The sequence below is a fragment of the Palaemon carinicauda genome, chromosome 30 (genome assembly GCF_036898095.1).
Source record: "Palaemon carinicauda isolate YSFRI2023 chromosome 30, ASM3689809v2, whole genome shotgun sequence".
NCBI lineage: Eukaryota > Metazoa > Arthropoda > Malacostraca > Decapoda > Palaemonidae > Palaemon > Palaemon carinicauda.
Window position 1 is genome coordinate 41,817,490 of NC_090754.1, and position 14,933 is coordinate 41,832,422.

A 14,933-nucleotide genomic window follows, 5' to 3' on the forward strand; every position below is an offset into this window, starting at 1 on the left:
GAGGTCAAACAAGTAGGTAAGAGGTATCAGAATCTTTTTGCTGTTATTTCAGTCCTGTTGAGGTGCCGTTCCCATCTTGTAAATCATTCCTGCCTAAATTCTATACTTATAATTACCAATATAGATGACTGTATTTTCTATAATTTTGAAAGGATTTCTTTTGTTTTAAATAAGATTACTGTTTTTGTTAGGATGTACTTTTGTTATTTTTTCTTGAAATGAGTTTGAAGTACTTATATATATGGCTATTATTCACCTATTATTTTAAATGTGTTTTTACAAGTTACTATTTATCATAATATTGGTTTAAATTTTATCTCTAAATTATGTTATCTGAGATTATGGGTTCTAATTCTAGTTATTGTACTAACAAGCATGTGTAGTGCATGTACTGTAGTTTGGTTAGTTGATATTATTGTATGAGTTTCATATTATTACAATATCCACCTGCATGTCTTTCCCTGCTTGAATGACAGAAGTCAATGAGACCAATTTTCAGTTGCACAAATATTTCACTTATGTTAGTGGTATATCATGATGATTTCCACACGTCCCTTTTCAGTGCATTCTTGAACATTCTTATGTAAATTTGTTTGGATTTGAATTCCAAAAGTTGTTGTAGGTGTTTTTGATAAAGTCCAAAAGGATAAAGGGAAAATAGTTTTGAGGTGTAAGAGATTTGTTTCACAACAAACCTACTACTCGGAATAACTCGTATATATGGTTCGTAATTTTACCATGACACTTCAGTCCCTGTAAAGAAAGCCGAAATAGACGTAGACAAGTAAGTACATATGTGTGTGCACCCTCAAATTCCTGCCTGCTCAGCTGTTAGGCAAAATTGTTTTTGTGTATGCTATTTAGTACATAACTCTTACTTTTCTATAGAATAGATTTCTTTATCATTTAGTATATATCTTTTATGTAGTATTTGATTCATTACCTCATCAACCGTTGATAACAGTAGTTCTCAAGCAAATTATTCCAGGGGCTGCATTGGTGCCATGTGTACTAAGTACGATCAATATGAAATATGGCAATAAGGTCTCATCCTCTATAAATTGCTTAATTATGGGTACCTACAAGAAATATCCAATTACAAGTAATCTAAAAAATAAAAACAATGCAGACAATAAGTTTTATATTAGTCTTTTAATTACTGTATGATTTAAAAATGAATTCTTGTGTAGGCAATTAGTTTATTATATATTATTCAAGTAAGTCTTGATATTAATTTTTCAGACAACAGTTTTGAAAAAGGGAATTCTTATATTCATCTTTCTTCCAGAGCAAGCCTCAAAGCTGCCTCAAGATTCATGTCAATTGGCTTGTTACGATATTTATTCTTATTGAAGTGCAGTATGCTAAATAACCTCTCACAATAAGCTGTTGTTTTTCTTTTGGAAGATGACTACAATTCCTTTAGTGGCCACACTTTAAAGGTTTAAAGGTCGCTCATGAATGGCAGAGGCAAGGGACAGTGACATTGCCCTAGCAATCAGAACAATGCCCTAGAGACTGACCATATATATTATATGATCAGTGCCCAAGCCTCCTCTCCACCCAAGCTATGACCAATGAGAGCCAGGCAGTGGCTGCTGATGACTCAGCAGATAGACCTAAAGGCTTCCCCAAACCCCCAACCTTAGCTCACAAGGAGGGTAAGGTTGCAGACACTAAAGGCACTAACGAGTCTGAGCGGGACTCAAACCCCCATCTGACAAACACCAGACAGAGACGTTACCGATCAGGCCACAACAACCTTGAGAACCTCCGATCTATGTTAATCATTATATTATTTATTTTTCAATTACCCACACTGCAATTACTGTTTATTTCTGTGTATCAAGACTACAGTACCCTTAAATCCTAAAATTCTCCTTCTAGAATTTGGGCATCTTATACTACCATTCTAAAAATTAAACGTTGAAATATGGTTATCCTTTACCAAATCAAGGTTCACCCATCTCTTCCTCAGTACTTCACTGGTTTTTGAATAAATTATTTGTAAATCTATACTGTATTGCAGATTCATTAAATTGCGAGTTTATGATGGCAGATAAGTTTTATATTTTTAATATTTGAATTATTTATTTTGTTAAAAGTAATTTTTTGGCCTGAAAATTATTGAATTAAATTGTTGTAATAAATGAAAATACAATACAGAAATTCAATTGGATAGCAAAAATGCAATGTATGGTATACGTTTTTCAGGAGGAAGAAAATGTGTAGTTTTCTGTAGGTGACATAATAAATAATCTTGCATCCATATGGAAAACAAAACTCGGGAAGCTTGAGGAGAGTAGTCTAGCTTAGCCAGGTGATTTTGTATAAGGCACACAATTGGCGAGTAAAGTAGACACGATCAATCAGACCTTGGCGATCAGTATCTTGGCCGTTGATTGGCTGTTGAACTATAGGATCTTTCAATTATCCCAAGAAGTCCAATTTGACTCTACACATACGAATGTGACATTGCTCCGCATCTTTATTTTTGTAGTGTTTTTTTTTTTTTCATTTTTGGCTAAAATTGCTTCGTTCCAACACGAATACTTACCTCGAACTACTTTCTTTAGGAGATCACTGGTTATCTCTCTCTGCCGACCAGAGTTTTGAATAGTTACCCCCCCCCGCTCCGCGCCCTCAGTAGCTTCACCCCCGGCATCCAGGAATGAGCCCCGAGGGTAGGATTAAGGTAGGTCGCTTGCTAGTCGGGTCACCCTCCTCATTAAGTTCTCTGGTCGCGAGAGGTTAACATCTCTCGCTCTCGTATCTCTGTCGATCCTTTGTGTGCGTCCTGTGCCCCACGTGTTCCCAGCGTGGCAACTTGCGTTTTTTCCAGTGTGCTTTCCCAAGTGTTCCTGTGCGTTCACTTTTCAACCGTGTGCTTACCCAGTGTTTAATTCATTTCCTTAAGTGCTTGTGTCGTGCGTTATGTGCGTTATGGAGCAGGTTCGCCGTTGTCCTGGGCCTAGAGCCGGGAAATCGTGTGGAGCGTTCCTCTCCAAGCCCGAAGTGGGTCCTCACTCTCTTTGTTCCTCCTGTAGGGGTAAAGTGTGCTCGTCAGCAGACACGTGCCCCAAGTGCGTGGACTGGAGCGATATACAGTGGGTACGTTATGGTACTAAGAAGAGAAAATCAGCGAAACGTTCCCTCAGGAAAATTAGTGTTTCCTCGCCGATACCGTCACCCAGTGAGCGTTCCGACGGGGTCTCGGTTTCGCCGTCCCCTACACAAAGTAGGGGACGAGGTAAGTCTAGTGTAGTGGATGAGCAAGGTGTCCTATCCCAGGAGCCCAGTGTTAGTGCAGGGCCAGTAGCAGGCCCCTCTAGGGCTAGTGAGGGACCCAGTAGTGCGTCCGGAGAGTCGGCCCTTGTGCTCGGGGGGCACGCTTCCTCCGTTGACCCCGTGTGGGGTAGTAACGCAGTCTCAGTGTCGCCGCCGCCCTCGTGGGCTTGTGCTTCTGGCTCCTCTTTAGGGGGAGATAACCAGAGTAAAGTCCAACCTGCAGGTCACGATGCCTACGGTTGGAGGCTCCCGAAGACGCCGGGTAGGTCTCCCCTGAGGATGGATGTAGCCCTGGATCCCTGGCTCCCGGACATGGAACGGTTTGAGTCGTTCCCAACCCTTCCCACGGAAGTTCCCGATGACTTCCTCCAGCCCTCGACCTCTGGCATTCAACGACCGAAGAAGTCCCCCGCAGTTCCCGCAGTCCCCGCTTCCAGCCGACACGTGGTGAACGCAGTGTCGTCTGGCTCTTCGGACATCTATTCCTCGTCAGAGGAAGAGGTCAAGGTGAAACACCGCCGTCGAAGGGAGCGGTCCAGGACCGAGCGTTCCAGGTCAAGGTCGCGCTCTCGTTACAGCAGGAAACTATCCCGCACCCTGAGCCGTAAGTATAGGAGAAGTGTATCTCCCGGGGGCGCCTGGATCTACGTTTCGTCGCGGGAATCGAAGGTGCTTCGTTCCCCGGACCACCAGTCCAGCGAGCGGTCCCCAAGGCGGCCGCCCTCCAAGCACGGCCTTGACCCTCGCGACCTGGCTCGCAGGAAAGACCTCTCTATTAGGCATAAGTCCTCGAGGCCTCCGGTTCACCCCGCCCAGCGGGGGGAAACGCGCTTCTTACCAGGCAGCCAGGCCGAACCAGCTCAGCTGGTGCGGACTGCAGGTCGGAAGGAACGGTTCCCGCTGTCGGGTCAGCCCCCGGGAACCGCGCCCTCAGCACCCAGAGCCTTCGGGCGTACGAGAGTCCCCGCTGATCCAGCGGTGCCTACACTATCCCGAGCCCCTGGTGCGGTCTTACCTGCAGATGAGGTCCAGTACCTTGGCAGGACGGCGCCCCTGGCCCCGAGGGCCAGGCGTCCGGTCGGCGTGCCCGGTAAACCGACTCCCCCGCCCCAGGCCGAGGCCTCGGCTGACGGAGGAGAGGGCTCCCCGATGGAAGACTCCGCCTATAGGAGAGTGGTTAGCCTGATCAGAAGGCACCACGGAATAGCGGAACCTGCAGCGACAGATGGAGATTCCTGGAGGTCGAGTCTCCTGAGAATTATGCAGACTCCCTCCCAGCCTAAATCGTCCCTGGCATTCCCTCTGGCCCGAGACCTAGTTCTAGGGCAAGAGTTTATAGACAAAGTGGTGGCCGGCAATGCCGAGGCTCCCAAGACCCAGAGTGCCTCTAAATTACTCCAGGGCCTCAAGAACCAAGGGAAGGTCTATGTGCCCGAAGGTCGTCGCCCAGGCCCTTGTAAAGTGGAGACGGCCGTGGACATTCTGAGCCAAGGCGTTTCTGACGACAGAGCCTCTTCGGCCCCAGTCTGTTTCTCACCTGCAGAGACCTCCATGATGGAGGAGATGTCGCGAGACTTGATTAACGTCTCCTCTTGGCTAGACTGGTGGGCGTCCACGTTGGTGGGTGTGCAAGCCTCCTACGACCCCGAAGACCCTGACCAGCAAAGCCTGATGAGGGACCTCATTACCTCCGGGGGTAAAACCCTCAAATTCCTGACGTATCAGTCTCTCGCCCTTACAGCCAACTGGGTTCTCCGTAAGAGAGACACTGTTCTCACCAAAGTGTCTCGAAAAGTACCGGACAGGGAGGCGCGAGCAATTCGCAGCCTCCCCCTGTGGGGAGAGTCTCTTTTTCCGATGAAAGAGTTAGAGGCCTTGATGGAAAAGGTCTCGAAGAAGAAGGAGGCCAACGTCACCAAACCGGCAGCTTCAAGGAGACCTCCATACAAGAGGTCCGTCTCGGACAGCGCCGCGACGCCCCAAGCCTCTTCCAGCACTACGAGGAGAGAGGCCCCCTCTTCCTCCTGGTCCTCAACTCCGCAACCCTCCCGCAGAGGTGCTACAGCACCCTCAAGCTCCTTCAGGTCGGGTTACTCCGCTTCTAGGAGAGGCAGATCAGGCCGCTCCTCTAGAAGAAGGTAGAGTGGGAGGCCCCCTATCCCCGCCCAAGCCTCGGGTTGGGGGATGCCTCAGACTACATTGGCAAGCATGGAAGGCGCAAGGAGCAGAGCCTTGGACAGTGTCTGTCCTAAAGGAGGGCTACAGACTCCCGTTCCTGGCGAATCCACCCCCTCTTATTCCGGCCAACCGGACGGAATGGCTAGCGCCCAAAGATCCGGTAAAGAGGACCGTCCTTCAAGAGGAGGTGTCCTCCATGTTAGAGAAGGGCGCCATGGAAGAAGTTCCTCTCCCAGGACCTGGTTTCTACAGTCGCCTGTTCCTGGTAGAGAAAGCGACGGGGGGGTGGAGGCCGGTTATAGATCTGTCGGCTCTCAACAAGTTCGTCAAGAAGATGGACTTCAAGATGGACACTCCAAAGTCAGTCCTGCTGTCCTTGAGGGAGAAAGATTTTATGATGACCGTTGACCTCAAGGACGCATACTTCCAAATTCCGATCCACCCATCGAGTCGGAAGTTCCTCCGGGTGAAATGGGGTTCCCAGATCCTGCAATGCAGGACACTTTGCTTCGGTCTGTCAACAGCGCCCCAGGTGTTCACGAGAGTCTTCATGACTGTATCAGTGTGGGCTCACGAACGTGGCATCCGCCTTATCAGATACCTGGACGACTGGTTGCTCCTTTCCGCCTCAAAGGTCCTCTTGGAAGAACAAGGGAGAAGTCTCCTTCAGTTTTGCAGAGATCTGGGTATTGTCATCAACCCAAAGAAGTCAAATCTATCCCCGTCCAACAGAATGAACTACTTGGGGATGACTTTGGACACCATGCAGGGGAAAGTTTTCCCTTCGGAAGACAGGATCAAGAACCTCAGGCACATCATCAAGCCCTTCCTATCGGAACAACCAAGGAGAGCGAAAGACTGGCAGAGGCTGATAGGCCACCTGGTCTCCTTGGAGAAACTAGTTCCACAAGGGAGGATGAAGCTCAGATCCATTCAATGGAATCTCAAGAGCCTCTGGTGCCAGACACACTCACAACAAGTGCTAATTCGAGTCCTTCCAGACACAAGACCCTCCCTGGAATGGTGGTACTGCCTGTCGAACTCCCTCAAGGGGATGCCCTTCGGGACCAGCCCTCCAGAATTACTCCTGTTCACAGACGCCTCCAACCAAGGGTGGGGAGCCCACCTCCTCGACGGGACGGCACGAGGTACCTGGTTGGAAGGGGAAAAGCAACTCCACATCAATGTCCTGGAGTTGAAAGCAGTCCAGAAGGCGTGCTTACACTTCGCAAGTCTGCTAAAAGGAAACACCGTGGCGTTGATGTGCGACAACGCCACGGTAGTAGCAAACATAAAGAAGCAGGGGGGCTTCAAATCGAGGGAGTTGTGCGATCTCACCATAGAGATTCTGAATTGGACAGAGGAAAATCATGTGGTGTTATTAGCAAGGTTCATTCCCGGGAAGAAAAACGTTCTGGCCGACGGCCTCAGCAGAATGGGCCAGATAGTAGGGACAGAGTGGTCCCTCCTCCCGGAAGTAGCCAGGCTCATCATTCAACGTTGGGGTTCCCCGATGATGGACCTCTTTGCAACGAAACTCAACGCCCAACTCCCAGTCTATTGCTCCCCTGTGCCAGACCCGAAAGCAGCCTTGGAAGACGCTTTTCAGCACAAGTGGGACAATCTGGATGTTTACGCTTTTCCCCCCTTCACGTTGATAAGGCAGGTGCTCAACAGAGTAAGGGCCGCCCGAAACCTAAAGATGACTTTGGTAGCGCCCTGGTGGCCGGAGAGGGAGTGGTTCGCAGACCTAAAAGACCTAACGAGTCACCCGCCGTGGCCTCTACCCGCCAGGTCAGACCTTCTGCACCAGCCTCACTTCCTCAAGTTCCACGACAACCCACTCTCCCTTCGTCTTCACGCCTGGAGACTATCCAGCGTCTCCTGAAGAAGGAAGGTTATTCTCCCTCCACGGCTAAGAGAATGTTGCTATACCTGAGGAAGTCGTCAGTCGCGATATACCAGGCAAAATGGGCCTCCTTCACAAAGTGGTGCGCTGAGAGGCACATTAGACCTCTTAAGGCCTCTGTCCCAGACATAGCAGAGTTTCTGGTGTTTCTCAGAGACAAAGTAGGGATGTCAATCCCAGCCATAAAAGGAGTTCGGGCTGCCTTAGGCCAAGTCTTCCTCCTGAAGGGCATCGACCTGGGGGCCTCGAGACATATAGCGATGCTTGTCAAAAGCTTCGAGCAGTCTTGCCCCCCTCAAGCGAGGAGGGTGCCCCAGTGGGACTTAGCCTTGGTCCTGAAGATGCTGTGTCGTCCTCCCTTTGAGCCCTTGAAAGATATCATGGACAAAGATCTTTCCCTCAAGGCCGTCTTCTTGCTGGCCTTGGCGTCCGCTAAGAGAGTGGGAGAGATCCATGATTTGTCATACGACGTCTCTCACTCAAAGGGGTGGAAAGAAGTATCCTTCAAGTTCGTACCTTCTTTTGTGGCCAAGACTCAGAACCCAGCAGTCTGGGACCCGAGGTTTGAAGGTTTCTCAATTCCTGCCATCCCTAAGACAGGTAATGCAGAAGACTTAAAATTGTGCCCAGTGCGAACAATTAGAAAATACCTGGAAAGGACAGCGCATCTCCGACCGGATATCAAGAGCCTCTTCGTTTCCACAGGTATTAATAAGAAACAAGTTTCCAAAAACACCATCTCCTTCTGGTTGAGACAGGTTATCGCCAGATCCTACAAGGAAGCTGGCATAGCAGTGCCAGGCACTCCCAGACCTCATGACATCAGGGGCCTGAGCACCTCCTTAGCCTTTGAGAAAAACATGGCAGTAGGGCAAATTCTGCGAGCAGGTACTTGGTCGAGCCAGTCAACCTTTACTGCCCACTACCTCAAGGACTACTCAAGAAAATCCTTGGACGGGTACTCCATTGGAACAGTCATCTCCGCCCTCCAAGCGGTGTAACGGTAAACCCCAGGCGCATTCAAGACTAGCGACCGATAGGTACAAGTGCGGTTTTCCTACCTCCTCCCCAGTTGCTTACTTGCCACTTCGGGGAGTACCGTCTGTTCCCAGAAAATAACACATTCTTCACGACTACACGTCGAGAAGGAACGTCAAAAGAAGTTTTCAAAAGGTGAGTTCCTAGACACTAACGTGAATTTTTGTGTAGTTACCCTCGCTTCCGCTCTCTGGTAGGTCCCGTTATCCAGAGGCCTGTTGGCCTCCACGGCCGGGTCAGTGGGTCAGATTAGCACTCCCGCCTCCTAAAGTGTAAGTCTCCTAAAGAAAGTAGTTCGAGGTAAGTATTCGTGTTGGAACAAATCAAAAATTTTAAATAATTTTTATTTTTCCTAACATACTTACCGAGAACTACTTTCGGGTAATGGCCCTCCCTTCCTTCCCCGAGTGCCTTCTTCCCTTACTAGCATGATGCTAATTCAGTAGAACTTAATGAGGAGGGTGACCCGACTAGCAAGCGACCTACCTTAATCCTACCCTCGGGGCACATTCCTGGATGCCGGGGGTGAAGCTACTGAGGGCGCGGAGCGGGGGGGGGTAACTATTCAAAACTCTGGTCGGCAGAGAGAGATAACCAGTGATCTCCTAAAGAAAGTAGTTCTCGGTAAGTATGTTAGGAAAAATAAAAATTATTTAAAATTTTTGATTTCAAGACGTACGATGCCAGGTAAACGGTCTGCACCATCTAAGGTTTCTGGTAGTGAACACAAGCGTCGGAGAAAAAGGCTTACTATAGCGGAGAAAATTAAACTCTTTGAAGTGCTTCAGGAAGGGAGAAGCTGTCCAGACGTAGGCCACCATTATGGCATCAATGAATTTACTGTTCACAAAATAAAGAAGGATCAAAAGAATATATGAATAATAGCAAATGTCTCCTTTAACAAGATGGTGAAAAGGGGGGTAACTTTCAGCAATAAAGCTATTATAAGGATGGAGTTTATGTATCTTCAATGGTCAGAATTCTGATTTAATTTTTTTTCATTTACAATGTATAGATATGTCTACAGTAAAAGTAAGTTTTAGCTTAAAAAGTGGGATTGTCCAATAATAGACCAGTTTACAACAGGCCTCAATAGGAAGCTCCCTATTTATTGCTCATCACAACGGCTTTCCCCCATTCTGGCTGATCAACAGGGTCGTTAACATGACAGGATCAAGGACTGAGATAGGAAGATGAAAATCTAGGTCCCGGTCGGTGGAGGTCCTCTCCCCTTCCAGAGTGCATTGGGCCAGGACCAGGCGAAGGGATAGGAACCGCCGTAGGTCCTCGTAGCGGCATGGAGGTAGGAGTAGGTCACCGTTTAGTAGGAGCAAGCCTCGTTGCAGAAGGAGTCCTAGCTGCCGGCGTGGCCACTGTTCCCATGAGGCCCACAAGAGCTCCCCTGCTCTAGATTGTCGTGTCCAGGCAGACTCGGGGAGGGCCGTTTCTCTCGTCCCCGCTTACTATGCTGCGACGCCACCCACTTTGTTGAGCGATGCTCCTCGCCAGGCCAACTGGCCTAGGGTTTCCAACGGGGAGCGCCAGTCATAAATGCCAGGGCCTTACTATTGTCACATCCCTGCTTTGCCTGGCTTGGACAAGGCCAGCAGGCCGGGTTCTTCTACACTGCCCTCAGGAAGTTCGCCTCTTCGCTTATCGGGGTGGCCCATCAACCTTTCTTCGGATGTGGATTCGTCAAGGCTGATGCAAGATCAAGCCCCCTTGGAGGGAGAGGCATTTCACTTTTAGCCGGGTCATCACCCTAATGAGGAGTTGGGAAGGACTCCCTGTTCCTTGCACTCCTCCCGTTGTAGAAAACTCTTTGGAGGTGGAGATGATACTGGGTACTCTTCAGGAAGCTAAACCACCCCTAACTCCCCGGGTCGAGACAGATGTCTCTGGTCGTTGCCAACTTGGACGAAGTGATTGCGGGTCCCAAGAACTCCATCAGAGCTCATAGCTCCCTTGACCTCCTCCCGCCGATGAAGGTGCGTCGGAGACGTTTCTACGCTCCAAAGTGTCGCCTCGGGGCATCTGCCAGTCGAGAACAACCTGGCGTAGTTGGCCCCAGGTTCCATGGAGGACAAGCTGTTAGGCGGGGAACTGTTGTTTTCTTTTCAGGATGCAGTCTCGATGGACACCTTTTCTTGCTTGACCTCACATGTAGTTTCCTGGATCGACATCTGACAGCGGCGGTCTCATCTTTCGCCGTGCATCACATCAAGTCCAACGACAAGAGGGAACAGTTACGGGAGTTGGTTCTATCGGGGGACAAGGCAGTCAACTTTCTCTTGAATCATGTCCTCACCCAATGGGTGAACTGGGTGTTTTGTTGGAAGGACACTCTCCTGGCTTGACTTCCAAAGAAGATCCCGGATAGGGAAGTCTGCCTCCCTAGGAACTCCCTGGTGTCGGGACTCTCCCTTCCCAGACGACATGGTTGCTGATACCTTGAAAAAGTGGTGCAGGGCCAACCAAGACTCGGTTCTTCACAGGGCCACTGCTGTGAAGCATTCCAGCAGCTGCCCCAGACACCCTTGTCCTAGACCTCTTTAATGGCCTCAACCTGCGCCTCAGCCTTCGTAGCCCTAGCTGAGCGGATGGTCTCCGGCAACGTGACCTTCCTCGTGAGGTCCTTCCGTTACCTCTTTTTCCCGCTTTAGTATCTCCGCCAGCTGCAGGCACTGCCATGGACAATTCTTCGGCTTTTCTCATAACAGTTAACTCCGGCAAGTTTCATTACTCTACGATTAAAATTGTGGCCAGGAAGCTGTTCGCAAACAAATACACACACTTGCTCAAACGGGGCAAAACATAACCTCCTTCCAACTTTGTTGGCAGAGGTAATCACTATAAACACACGGGATGTGTACAGGTTTTTTACATCACAACTTGATTTTGCTCAGTAAGGACTGAAGGAGGAGATGCACACACAAGGAGAGACGATGCTAGACTGAGGCCGAGTCAGCGAGAGATGGGGTGTTGTGCTATGTGGAGAGGAAAACAGGAAAAACATGCAGGGTACAAAAGAGTGCAATCATTTTGAAATTGTCGGGCCGCGAGAGTACCTATCGCTAAACCGTGAATACGCGATTTTTAATTTAATAGGTTATACAGTTCTCTTTATTGCGATGTTACGAACCGACTTAATGGTTCATTAGGCTCTTAAAGTTTTAAGGCATTCGGGACTGGAAAAACTGGCAGAGATAGAGACAAACAACGGAGGGAGGAACTAAAGCAAAATAAAGTGACCTTAAACTAATTTATTACAATTACATATTTACACTTTTGTACAAATGAGTCAGCAAGTCAAGTCAAAATAATTAACATTAACACAAAGTTAATTTACAGATTATTTGCATCCTTATATACAACGTTATTCAAAGAAAAAAAATAATCATACACAAAACTAAAGACATTCAAAATGAACCAGCAGCATTACTCCAAATAATTAATATGCTCAAAATTAGTCAGCATCGAAATTAAATATAAAGACAGTTAAATCATTCAAAATATGAAAATAATGAGCATCGTAAGAAAGCAGTAAAATATTACATAATTTAAAAGTGTGACTTCTAAACAATTCCGACAATTAAGCAAAACAAGGCATCATTAGGTCAACCTTCAAAAGGTCCCACTCCACCTAAGGAGATTACAGCTTACGACACAGCAACAACAGACAAACCTATACATAAGGTCATCAATACAGCTCCATCCTGCCAATGAGGTTAACCCTCCACACAGTGTCGTTCCCCAGCTGACGAAAATATACTAATGATGCCCAGTGGACCCACACTCCACATGACGTCGTCCTCCATACGACGAAAACGCACTATTTCCGGCTAAAGCTGCTGCCCAATGAGATCACACTTGACACGTTGTCCTCTCGACGACGAAAACACGCCAATACTGGCCAAAGGGTGCCGACCTCCAACTCGAAGGTCATACTCCGTCCGACTCCGACGGCTTCAAATCAAATAGCCAGGTATCAAGTACCCGACGCTGCCACGTACTGGTCCACAGGTAAGCATACCTGACTGACTGACTGACTGACTCCTATCGGACATCTTCCGACACACGTCAACTCACTTGACCCTCAAGAAAAAGAACAACAGGTTAATGGTGATTATCAAACAAGCAATACTAAGAAACAAGCGGAATACACTTGTTCCAACAAAGCCACTTAACCTAACATGCGAATAACTTAATCCGTGAAGACAGAACCTGCGAATAACCAGGGTTAACTGTATTAATTTTAGATTCTTTCTCGATTCATTCTCAGACTATACAAAGAAGTTGCTAGGCGTATAAAAAGAAAAATAGAACTAACATCGTACAGTATATATTGTAGTAATTTTAGCTTAAAAAATTAAAAATTACTTAAAATGGAACCAAAGAAAACAAGGTAGCAACAAACAAACAGCCAGGTAACAAAGAATATGTTAAAAAAAAAAATTTTAAAGCATTTTTTCAAATAGGCTCTGTAATCCATAATTCTTCATGAGAGCATGCTTTGTTAAAGGATTTTGAAATCAATCAGACTAAACTTGATGTTATACAAAGTAAATGGGTAACTGAAAGAAGATGTCCTAATTATTGCTGTCCAGTTCTGGAAAGGACTGCTAGATGTTTACTTATCGTAATGCATGTTTTTTTTTTTTTTTTTTTTTTTTTTTCCCTCAAAATACCTGTACTTCAAATGACAAATGCAGTGTAAGTGGTTATTTTCCACTCATTGTATATACTCGGTTTCTTTTTATACATATTACTCTGCCTATAATTGTTAATTTGTCGGATTACAAGAGAGTTGCACAATTTTGCCATTAATTACATTAGCCTAGGTAGACTAGTGATGTTGGTGATTCTTCAAAGTGAAATAAGCTAGGAGTCATATGGCTGTCTTCAAATTTAGAAACAAGGAGAATGTCTAGAACAAATGTCCAATATATGATGCAGTCAGAAAGGTAAATATTTTCAGAAATAGTCATTTTATGTTTTGAATAGCGATTAATTTTAATTTTCAGATAGTATAATTTTTTGAAAGTTTAAGCACATTGTTAACTGGCATATAATTGTTTAACTTTTCTTTATGTTCATTAGGTTTCGTTACCTTTTTTCGTTCATCCCAGGGAAAGACCATGTTTTTGCTGTGTATTGTATGAATGTAGTATAGTATTAGAAATGCTTTATTTTGACATTCTTTACTAATATAGCGGATAAGTAATTTTAAAATAGATTTAATATGCATGTGCATGGTAGTAAATAGTTTTTTTTTGTTGACAACAAATAGTCTTTGAGGTTTATTCTTTATTGAATTCTTTTTTTTTTTTATTTAGCAAGTGAAACATATTTTACCAATATCAGTATGGTATGTTGAAATATTTTGAGACATTCACTGAATATTTTTTGAACTCTAATGAATATTTTCCTGATTTAATTTAATTGTGTAAAATGAAGAGAATATACCTCAAGGTGGTGAATTATTTTTACTTATATTGTTTAAGCCTTATGAATTTATGTTAAGAAGTTAGTCAAGTTTCAAGTTTTTATCTCGGTAATTGTCAACTTACTGTCCGAGTTATGTTATATTTTGTGAAGAGGAAATAATCACTAAGAATATTATCAGTAATCTATGCATTTCACTCATTTTGACGTTTTTAATAAGAGAAACTTTGTAATCTATTTGTAATAGTTAGTAGAATTATACTGTACAATTTAGCACTAGAAATAACATTCCATAACAGCAAGTTGCTGTTTGCAGAGGTGTGATTCTTTTGCTGAGGGTGAGGAGGATGTTGAAGATGCAACTACTATCAATGGATGTGATGAAGAGGATGAGGAACTAGGAGAAGAGGAGGAAGATGAAGATGATCATGACAAAAGCATTGAGTTTAGATCAGACGTTGGCAGCAGTGGTAATTATGAAGTGAACTCTTATTTACTACTAATAAATATAATATTGCTAATTTTATCCTTGGGCAATGGTACATTTATCCTCAAGGAACATAGTTCTGCTGATGGTGTTCCTGATAGGTAAGGAGCTTTGATTACTTTCTTTGAAGCAGTTCCTCAACCTTTCACCTTTTATATATAGCCAAGTATTCTAGTTTCAACAAGGAATTGTTTCATACACTATGACTATGTGATCATAGTTATTGTTTGAGAGCTGAAGGATCTTAACTGAGAATTATATGTGTTCCATCTAGTGGTAAAAGTTGATCAACTTATTCTTCTGTCTGAGTTTGGACTGGGAATTCTGACAGGTACAAAATAGATCAAGTAAACATTAGTGTTTGCATTAAATAAGGGTATTCTGAATGAAAGTACATATTTTTCCAGAATTTTCTGATTCATATGGAGGACTCACTAAGTCATATGTATTCTTTAGCCATGCTTTAATTGGAGAAAAAAAAAGAGTTAAGGGGTATTCAGATTGGTAGAGTAAGCTCTGTAGAATTAATTTTTCACATATTTGGTTGAAGTCCAGACTGTGAAATAAATGAAATAAGAAAAGTGTTTG

At 45.4% G+C, this 14,933-nt stretch overlaps 1 protein-coding gene across 1 annotated transcript in view; it reads left to right on the plus strand.

The window, feature by feature from the left end:
- Positions 1 to 14,933, plus strand: part of LOC137623054 (KICSTOR complex protein SZT2-like) — a 362,398-nt gene that overhangs the window by 156,138 nt on the left and 191,327 nt on the right. Inside the window, exon 29 of the mRNA XM_068353692.1 lies at positions 14,175 to 14,328. Coding sequence (XP_068209793.1) covers positions 14,175 to 14,328 — 154 coding nt within the window. The remainder of the gene's footprint in view (positions 1 to 14,174; positions 14,329 to 14,933) is intronic.